The sequence below is a fragment of the Microtus oregoni genome, unplaced genomic scaffold, assembly GCF_018167655.1.
Source record: "Microtus oregoni isolate MIOR12 unplaced genomic scaffold, Mior012 000148F_ref0000004, whole genome shotgun sequence".
Taxonomy (NCBI): Eukaryota; Metazoa; Chordata; class Mammalia; order Rodentia; family Cricetidae; genus Microtus; species Microtus oregoni.
The window spans coordinates 429,876-439,514 of NW_024544798.1; the positions used below are offsets into that span (position 1 = coordinate 429,876).

Sequence of the window (9,639 nt, forward strand, 5' to 3'; positions counted from 1 at the left end):
TCTTCAAACAAGCCTGAAGTCTTTTCCATCCCAGGTAGGCAGGTAGCATAAACTGACCCTTGACCTGACTAGGGGTGTTGCAAAGATACCCATAGAATGTTCTGGGTCCAGTCTATCCACCAGGCATGGATACTCCTGACTCAGTGGTGCCCTTGCAATCTGGAGAACCACCATTCAGACCGTATGCACATGGCACCTGCTCCATGAGCTCCATGCGACTATAGGAGTGGACAAACTGGGTCCCTGGAGAGAGAGGCAGGCACTGGGTGGGATAGGTAGAGGGTCAGGGTGAGGGGTATGGCTACACCCACACTCTACCAGCCATGCAGTGTGGTTTGAGGCTTCTGGGGTTTGTCCATTAGGGTTTGCTGGCTGACACATGGTGGGGGCTCCCTGAACAGCTCTGGGTAAACAGACCATGTGGATCCCTCACGTCTTTTCCCCAAGCTCCACCCTGAAGGCCACCCTCTGTGACTCAAATCCAGGCCTGCTGCCAGCCCTTTGCATTCTTATATAAGCTACACCCACGTCATGTGTGTGTGTGCATGTGGGCATGTGCACACGAGTGGAGGCTATGTATGTGTGTGCACGTGGGCGTGTGCACATGAGTGGAGGCTATGTATGTGTGTGCATGTGGGTGTGTACACATGAGTGGAGACTATGTATGTGTGTGCATGTGGGCGTGTGCACAGGAATACAGACTATGTATGTGTGGGCATGTGGGCATGTGCATGAGTGGAGGCTATGTATGTGTGGGCATGTGCACATGAGTGGAGGCTATGTATGTGTGGGCATGTGCTTATAAGTGGAGGCTATGTATGTGTGGGCGTGTGCACGAGTGGAGGCTATGTATGTGTGGGTGTGTGCACATGAGTGGAGACTATTATGTGTGTGCATTTGCACATGAGTGGAGACTATGTAGGTGTGTACACGTGGGCATGTACACAGGAGTAGAGACTATGTATGTGTGTGCATGTGGGCGTGTGCACAGGAGTAGAGGCTGTGTGTGTGTGCATGTGGGCACGTACACATGAGTGGAGATGCTCTTGGAGGGCAGAGGCATCAGATCCCTTAGAGCTAGAGAGACAGATGGCTGTGAGCCTCCTGACAAGGGTGCTGGGAACTGAACTCTGCTTCTGGATGAGCAGCAAGGACTCGGAACCACTGCTACACATTTCCAGCCCCCATTTCAGCATTCGCAAGGAGTCTCTCAGCCCTTGGACTCTCCAAACAATGACCCTTCCCACTTTGGGTAATGTGGAAGTGCCCTGTGCTTCCCTCAGGCAGCTCTTGGCCTCTACTGCTGTCCCCTGTCACACTGTCTCGCATTGCTGCTCACCTACGGACCAGTCAAGGCTCAAGCCTCGAGTTCTGAGCTCAGACTTATGAACCTGCTTATGACTGGGTCTTTGATCCATCCCACCTATGACAACGTTCGAAGCTCTGTTTGTTCCGAGTAGCGGGAACGAATAAGGAAGGAGACAGCACCTGGAGGCAGCTTGTATTTCTCCTTCCCCGTGGATCTTTATTCCAGAAGCAAACGTGGAACAAAAGAGCACAACTGGCTGATCTAGAAGAGCTGAGTTTATTTCTTTATTATAATAATTAAAAAGGAAAGGCTTTATAAATTCAATAAATAGAATAAATAATGTTCATCATCACTCTTGTTTCCGCCTTAGCACCCCTGCCTTCTGGAACGTCGCCTGGAGACTCTTCAAAAATGACAGCGTGTTGCCTGATGTGGTCTGGTTGCATGGATTTTCACAGGAGAAAAACTGCAGAGATGGACAAGGGCAAGATAGAGTGAGCAACTGCAGTGTACACCTAGCAACCGTAGGACCATCGTCTCCAAGCAACTGCAGTGTACCCCAAGCCTTGGGGACAGGCTGATGGGCAGGAGAGAGAGGAGTGAGACGCAGGGAAAATAGAAAGGTGATCCTGGACAGACTATGTAGGGGGTTAATCTGGGGTCAGGATTCCAGGAGTCTGTATGCATCTCTCTCTCTCTCTCTCTCTCTCTCTCTCTCTCTCTCTCTCTCACACACACACACACACACACACACACACACACACGTGGCCTTAAATGTGATTAGGGAAAAAAAAATCTTTTCTCGGGATTCTTTAAGGACTAATATCTTTATACTTTTTATCTCCTTCCCCAACATCCTTCCAAGACCACTTTATTACACAGTAGTTCTGAGTGAGACTTTGGGTTCACAGAGACCAGAGTTTAAGTCCCAACTTAGTCTCTTATTAAATACAATCTCTTCAGAAAAATAACTTTCCTGGGTATTACTGTCCTCCTTTAGCAGGGGTGACAGAGTTAAAGCTGGTCTCTAAGGCAGATGCTCAGCCTGACAGAGCAGGTGGCGCAGCCAGGACAGCTGCCACGGTGGGCATGGATATTTGACCAGCCAGGCCAACCACAGCACTTCATACTGCTGGTGCTACGCTCCTATGAACACCAAGGCCCAGGGAGAAAGGACGGTGGCCCGGTGGCCCGTGTTGATAGGCTGCGGGGGAGGTGTCAAGTGCCTACCTAGACCTTGGTGTCTTTTTACAAACCCTTTGGGCCATCAACAAGCTAACAGAAACGCTGACTTAGAGGTTGCTGCATCCTAGGTTAGTCCATGGAGTCTTGGCCCAGTGCTGTGTGGGCCATAGTCTGACTCTCTGGAGTGCAGCTTTTGGTTACAGCAGGGTGAATTCCAGGGCCGCTGACTCTAACTACCGGCCTTTCTCATTGGCTCAGAGATGAGCAGACAGCTTTACTCTGCTGCAGCTCTGACCCCAAGGCTCCACTCCTTTGATGCCAGCATTCACTCTGAAACCAGTTGTCACACGCAAACACAGAACTCACCGGACACTTGTTGCTCTTTAGGCTTTCAACTGTCCTTTTCACCCTAATAAAAACAGTCGAGTGAACCGTTCTCTGTGTGGCATTGGTCACCTGTGACAGTCCCTCCAGGAAGCACGGTGTGGTACAATCATCCTGGTAAACGAGAAGGACTTGTGAAAAGGGCTCATGAGAACTCTCTGGGACACCCTTGAGAAGGAATCGCCAAGAGAACTTTTAAAGAGCAACTTAATTTAACCAGGGTCACCCAGACTTGTGCTATTTTTGCATCTGTTCCTCGACACTCTAGGAAATGGTGTTAAATAGTTTAAGGTGAGCCGTTTTCGCAGCGACACTCAGAAGGAGATTCTGTCCAGGAAACGTGGGCCTGCTGCCCGACAAAGGCAGCCCGGCATGCCCTGTCCATGTCCGGTGGTTGCACGTTTGAAAGGACAGAAAAGGAAAAGCCTTTCTCACATCAGCTGAGACAGGCCATTGGATACGGCTTGTGTTTCAGACAAGCTAAAATCCTGCCCTGAGAAGCAAGAGGATAGGCGGACTCTTCCCTAACCACATCAGCTTCTCCCAGGTCCTGCTTGCAGGCTGAGCCCTGCAGTGGCTGCAGGTCTGGCTGACTGTGCTCTCATTCTAACCGAGAGCTAGAGAGGGACCCGAGCCTCCCTGCTCCATCCTCGCTGTCACAGTGCTAGCTGCTCTCTTGGGGTCCATTCAATCCCCAGCACCAAACTTGGATACTGTCCTCCCAGAGAATGGTTGGAGCCATTTGTCAGTCATGAAAACCAGCAGGAAGATGGAGGAAGAGGAAGAGGTAAGGGTAGGGAGGAGAAGGAGAAGGAGAAGGGAGAGGTGTGTGTGATGTCTGGACAGTCAATGCCTGATGCTGCTCTTTTGTTCCACAAACCTGGAGCCATCAGCAGACGAATCAGAGCGCAATAGCCATTGTTTCCACATTGTACATGGCCATTTATCCCAAAAGATAGTCAATAATTTTTAGACTCTGAAAAAATATTCAAATGTCTCAAGGGCCATGGTGCTAACTTAAACATATATATATGTATAATATTATATATATATTTATATACACACAGAGAGACAGACAGATAAAGTTTTAAAGATCTATACTATAACAGTTACATTTAGGTAAAAATTTAAAATTTAGAATGTCAAGTAAATTGTGTTATTTTTCTTCAAGGCTTGAACAGCGACCCAGTGCTCTTTTTTAGCTGTACTTACGGATGGGATGGGAAGACACAAGCAGCTGGTCACCTGCAAGAGAGAAATTACAGCATGGGCACTCCAACTGTGAACTTTAAGACAGATGTGGAAGTCTTTGGATTCACCTTCTTATTTAGCTTCTCTAGGAACATGAATTATAAGCTCAATGTCCTTTATTTATGGCTAGAAACCAAATATGAGTGAGTACATCCCATGTTCCTCTTTTTGGGTCTGGCTTACCTCACTCAGGATAGTGTTTTCTATTTCCATCCATTTGTATGCAAAATTCAAGAAGTCCTTGTTTTTTACTGCTGAGTGGGCTTCCCACAGGTCAGGGAACCCTGATTGCTCTTCGAGCAGATGAGGGAGGGGGACTTGATCGGGGGAGGGGGAGGGAAATGGGAAGCGGTTGCGGGGAGGAGGCAGAAATCCTTAATAAATAAATAAATTAATTAAAAAAAAGAAGCTTTAAAAAAAAGAAATCAGTCACTCACATTGGTGTTGCAGCTACATTTTGAGGCAGGGTCATCCTGCAGCAGGCAAAAAGAAGATAACCAGAGTGAGTCGAGAGCCCTCCTCGCCCTCCAGGGATGGCACACACAGTGGCCAGCTCTCCCCAGCCCCAGAAATCTACCTTCAGCTTCTGGATAAGTGAGTCGGTGTCTTTGATCCCAGCCATGGTACTGCATTTCCAGTGCAGCGCAGAGCCCACAGCACTGAAGAGCAGGGCAGAGGCAAGGATGGAGGCCATGAACATCTTGGCAGGAGTCTGGAGCTCAACCTACTGGCACCTTCCAGGCTAGCTGTATTTAAAGCTCTTCAAACAGGGAAAAACCCTGACATCAAACTGATACCCAGTGCCCACTTTTTCTCTGTAAGTTGAGGCCAATTGATATTGAAAACCAATCAGTCTGAGTCACTTGACAAAGGCTGCCTTGTGCCAGGAAATACTGTTCCTCAGAAAGGATGCTTTTCAAATAGTTGGGTTCTGAAACGCTGAAGGAAAAGTTAAAGATCTGCCCCCACCCCCTTGAAAGGCAGGAATTCTGGTTGTGAGAATCAGGGCGCTTTCCATGAAAGCCCCGATCTGTGTTTCCCCCTTCTCATCAGTGGAAATGCTGACAGACACTCACACTATTTTAATGAAGGGGTCACGCTGGGGATATCAGGGGAAAGCAGGGCACCCCTCTCACTTATTGGGGTTTTCCTCTGACCATTGTAGCCTCAGTTTACTATGCTTGACTGCTAGACGCTCAGAACCTCTCAGGCCTCTGCAAGTGGCGCGTGTGAGGAGCTGCTCCCTGTAAGCACAGGAATGCTGGAACTGTTCTTACTAACCTTAGCCTCGAGGGTTCCTGGACTCTACAGACCCTGTGCAGCACTGGGTAGCATCAGGTTCAAAATACAAACCAAGGCCCTTTTGGCTCGTCGGCCATCAGTGAGGCAACATGGGTCACCAGCAGCTCTACTGGAGTCACCGGTGGAAGTTCGGCCTGGGATCCTGCTCCTGCCGCGTCTGCTCAAACCGCAGCGGTCTGATCCAGAAATACGGGCTGAACATGGGCCGCCAGTGTTTCCGGCAGTACGCGAAGGACGTCGGCTTCATTAAATTGGACTAAGTGACCTTGAATGGATTCTTCAAGACTCTACCCAGTGGAAAAGATGAATGCCAGTCTCTGTACATAAGAATAAAACAAAGTGAAGACCTTCAAAAAAGAAAAAAATACAAACCAAGACAGTACTAAAACAGGGCCCTACCTCGTACCTAGAGTACTTACAACCTATCGGTCTCCATCCTAGGTACTTTATGGTAAATTAAGCCATCAGGTGAGATGGGTATTAACTTGTCATCCTCATTTCTACCTCTTAAGCCACTGTATACATCTTAGCTGCCAGGTTTCCTAGTGCGGCTTTGTCCATCAACCTCTGACACGGTTGTGCTCATCACCGTGACTGGAGAGCAGACTCTCTGTGGTCCACTGGTATAAATACTACAGTTATCCTCAGTATTTTACACACGGGGAAACCGAGGCACAGAGAAGCAAGTTATTTCCCCAAAGTCACACAACTAGGAATATGGAGAAAGTCCTAAGTACAGGTATTTTGGGGGGTGCAACCAGCTCTTCATCTCCCTGTTAACCAAGGCAACCAGCTTTTCGTCTCTTTGTCACTTGCCTATATTTGGAGGCTTTTTATAAAAATACTTATTTATTTTGATTTTATATATGTAAATGTTTTGTGTTCATGTATAAGTTCACCACATGTGTGCAGTTCTCATGGAGGTCAAAGAGAGCATTGGCTCTCCTGGAATCAGAGTTATAGATGGTTGTGAGCTGCCATGTGGGTGCTGGGCATCAAACCTAGGTCCTCTGCAGGAGCAGCCAGTGTTCTTAACCTGTGAGTCATCTCTCCAGCCCCACCTTAGGAGCCTTTGGGTTCCTCGCTTCAGTGAACTCTAACTTCCTACTGATAGGCTGTATTATTCTTGGACTCCCTCCCTCCGTCTGACTGTGTCTTCGTACTTACTACCTAACGTCTTTCAATCTCTCTTTTCCTCTCCCTCTCCTATATCCTAGGAATTATTCCACTTTCATCTACTGTGAGAACAGTAGTTTTGCTTTCCACGTTAGAAAGGACATGGCTTGTGGCTTATTTCACCATAATGTCTTCCAGGTACGTCCATCCTGCCACAGATGACGGGCTTTCAGTTTTATGGTAGAACCACGCTCCATTGCACGTGCACACATGACGTACTTTCTTCTTCTGTCCGTCATAGACTTGTAAGTTGATCCTGCATTTGAACTGGCATCATAGTGGCACACTCTGAGTGATGTCACAGTGCCACACTCTGGTGTCACAGTGCCACACTCTGAGTGATGTCACAGTGCCACACTCTGGTGTCATAGTGCCACACTCTGAGTGATGTCACAGTGCCACACTCTGAGTGATGTCACAGTGCCACACTCTGAGTGATGTCACAGTGCCACACTCTGATGTCACAGTACCACACTCTGAGTGATGTCACAGTGCCACACTCTGAGTGATGTCATAGTGCCACACTCTGCCTGCAGTACACCGCCAGTCTTTTCCTCTAAGCTGGTGCCACACTCTGCTAAATCGTTGGAGTCTCTGGATAATCTGATTTTCCTTTCTGAAACCTTGACACTAAGAAGTCTGCACTGATCCACATTCCACCTGCAGTGCCTGAGTCCCATCCTGCGCTCACCTGTCCATATTTGCTGTTTTTTATAATAGTGATTTTGAATTAGGTATCAGTAATAGGAAACAAAGAAATCAAATTACTTGCTTCAAAATGGCATAATATATAGATTTAAAAAAACAGCTTCTTCAAACGCTACCAAAAGACACAGATAAGGGAATTCAACAAAACTGAAGGATATAAAATCCTTCATAATCCAACATAGAAGCCAGCCGTATTATACACACTAGTAATGAACTTACTCAAAAGACATGAGTCGATGCTGTTAGCACGCTATAAACAAGAGCAGCAGCATTGAAGCTGAAGAAGACAAGATAAATGCCTTGGGATAAGTCAGGTGTGGAAGTGCAAGCCCATAGCCCCAGCCACTCAGGATGCTGAGGCAGCAAGATTGATCACACCTGGGGATTCAAGGTCAGCAGCAAACCAACCAACCAACCCAAAATGCCTAGAAATAAATTTAAGCAAAGAAGTAACAAGTCCTATAATCAAAATTACAAAACACTGACAAAAAATCCTGAAGATCCTATGTGTACATACAAGGGAAAGACCATGTATGCTTGTGGACTATGAGAATTAGTATATTTAGAATGTCTATACTACCCTAAGTAGCTTATAGAGTCCATGAGATTTCCACTCAAATACCAATGGCATTCTCATAGAAATAGGAAAAATAAGTTCTACGTTTACTAAATGCTTAGCGATTACTGACCAAATGACTAATACATTTGCTTCTGTTAAGACTCATTAGACATATGCATTATTAGAAATAACCAGCACACCGTACCCAGCAGATAATCGTTTAATGTTGTAAGTGGCTGAACATGAATGCATTTGAGGAACGAGTGGGGTAATGAGCAATCCTTGTGCTCTGAGCCCCTGCTGCAGAGCTTGCTCTCATCGAGGCTGCTCAAGGAAGGGCCGTGGGACTGGGACTCCCATTCTGTAAAGTACCACCCCCGCCCTCAGCACACACACATGCACACACACTCAGCTCTGAAAGAGGAGCAGGCCCACGACAGAAGCTCTGCAGTTGAACACCATCGAAAACAGCAGGCACTGTCCAAGCCCTGGGCGACCTTTGAAGCTTGACTTCTAGGATTTTCTCAGCATCAAAATTCAAGTATGCAAATAACAGGCAGGAAACACGCCCAACTTGAGAATGACTCACTGACGTTAGCTACCAGGGAGGCCGGGGAGCAAAATGCAGGCCAAGATCCAACAAAGATAACACCTCAGCAATAAGTGACGGGAGACAATAATCAACCATTTATTTTGTTCCAAAGATAAAGCTTAGCATACTTATTGTGTGATTAAAAAGCTCGTGTGTCATGGATTGTTTCTCAAGGAATACAACAAAATGGTTATTTGTTCTAGGAAAACACAACACAAAATGACCAAAAAATTTTCTTGTTTTAAAATAACAAAATTTCCAAGCCAAAAAAACAAACAAAAAAAAAATCCACATTTTAAACAGTAAAGAGATAACAAGTTCCTAGAATCTTCTAACACTAATTTCTCCACCAAATAGAAATTTCTAGGTCAATATTTCTTATCAGTTATGATGGGGGTAAGGTTCCTCTGGATGCATTTTCCCCCTGAAGAGGTTGATTTTTAATTGGACACCATTGATCACTGACTGCCCCAGAATCTCCCCTAAGCACCTTCTTCTTTTTCTGACCCAGGGACATGTAACATTCTTCCCTGTTTACCTGTTCTCCCTAGCCTGAGACCCAGGGTCCATTCCTCCCCTCCTCACTCCCTACTGCTGTCTAATAACCCCAGCTTACCTTTGGAAATGGGGCTCCCACAGCCTAAGTCAGCATAGTCTGTCTCTACCTGAAACTTGCCCCATTTCTCAGACACTGTAGGGACCCCCTTGGCTCTGGCCAATTTATTGCCATCCATGTGGCTCATAGAAGAACTGATGACTCTTGTAGTCACTGAAAATCTTAGAATCACTCAAACCTTTCATCGTATAAAGTTATATAGAGCACTGTTCCGTACTGGATCATACTACGGTTTCTCAACCATTTAAAACTCTGTTTTTATCTGGAAAATCAGATATATTTATATGGAAATAGATACTGAGGTGTTGAGCACCCTGTCTTAGCCACAGAATCTGCAGCTTGAATGGAATGTAGCAACTCCCAAAGCTTGTGTGCTTGTGGACAATGCCAGGATTCAATCCCCATTTCTGTTGACCCATTCCACACAACCCATATCCCAAGACTGCTTAATGTCATCAAAAAAGTAGTGTGTCCCTTTAGGGCAGAGGTAGCTTTCGCTGTTGACATCACAGAACCTGGAGTCACTCAAAAGGGAAGCCTCTGGGTCTGACTTGGGG

The 9,639-nt window shown here is 46.5% G+C and overlaps 2 protein-coding genes across 2 annotated transcripts; one reads left to right on the forward strand and one right to left on the reverse strand.

The window, feature by feature from the left end:
* Positions 1 to 1,658: 1,658 nt before the first annotated feature.
* On the reverse strand, positions 1,659 to 4,829 carry LOC121444926 (interleukin-9-like). The gene is made up of 5 exons (XM_041646873.1): positions 4,707 to 4,829; positions 4,567 to 4,602; positions 4,091 to 4,123; positions 2,861 to 2,992; positions 1,659 to 1,775 (listed from the first exon to the last, which is right to left on the reverse strand). The coding sequence occupies exons 1-5, from the start codon at positions 4,827 to 4,829 to the stop codon at positions 1,659 to 1,661; spliced, it is 441 nt and encodes a 146-aa protein (XP_041502807.1).
* A 691-nt stretch (positions 4,830 to 5,520) lies between these two features.
* LOC121444937 (40S ribosomal protein S29-like) lies at positions 5,521 to 5,702 on the forward strand. Its single transcript, XM_041646882.1, has one exon. The coding sequence runs from the start codon at positions 5,521 to 5,523 to the stop codon at positions 5,689 to 5,691; it is 171 nt and encodes a 56-aa protein (XP_041502816.1). The 3' UTR covers positions 5,692 to 5,702.
* Positions 5,703 to 9,639: the final 3,937 nt, after the last annotated feature.

Bases quoted from the DNA above. Each gene is read 5' to 3' on its own strand.
- LOC121444937 (XM_041646882.1), top strand. From the start codon at position 5,521: ATGGGTCACCAGCAGCTCTACTGGAGTCACCGGTGGAAGTTCGGCCTG.
- LOC121444926 (XM_041646873.1), bottom strand. From the start codon at position 4,829: ATGTTCATGGCCTCCATCCTTGCCTCTGCCCTGCTCTTCAGTGCTGTG. The intron at 4,603-4,706 runs GTAGATTTCTGG...TGCCTGCTGCAG, and splicing joins CACTTATCCAGAAGCTGAAG to GATGACCCTGCCTCAAAATG. The intron at 4,124-4,566 runs GTGAGTGACTGA...TCTCTCTTGCAG, and splicing joins AATGTAGCTGCAACACCAAT to GTGACCAGCTGCTTGTGTCT.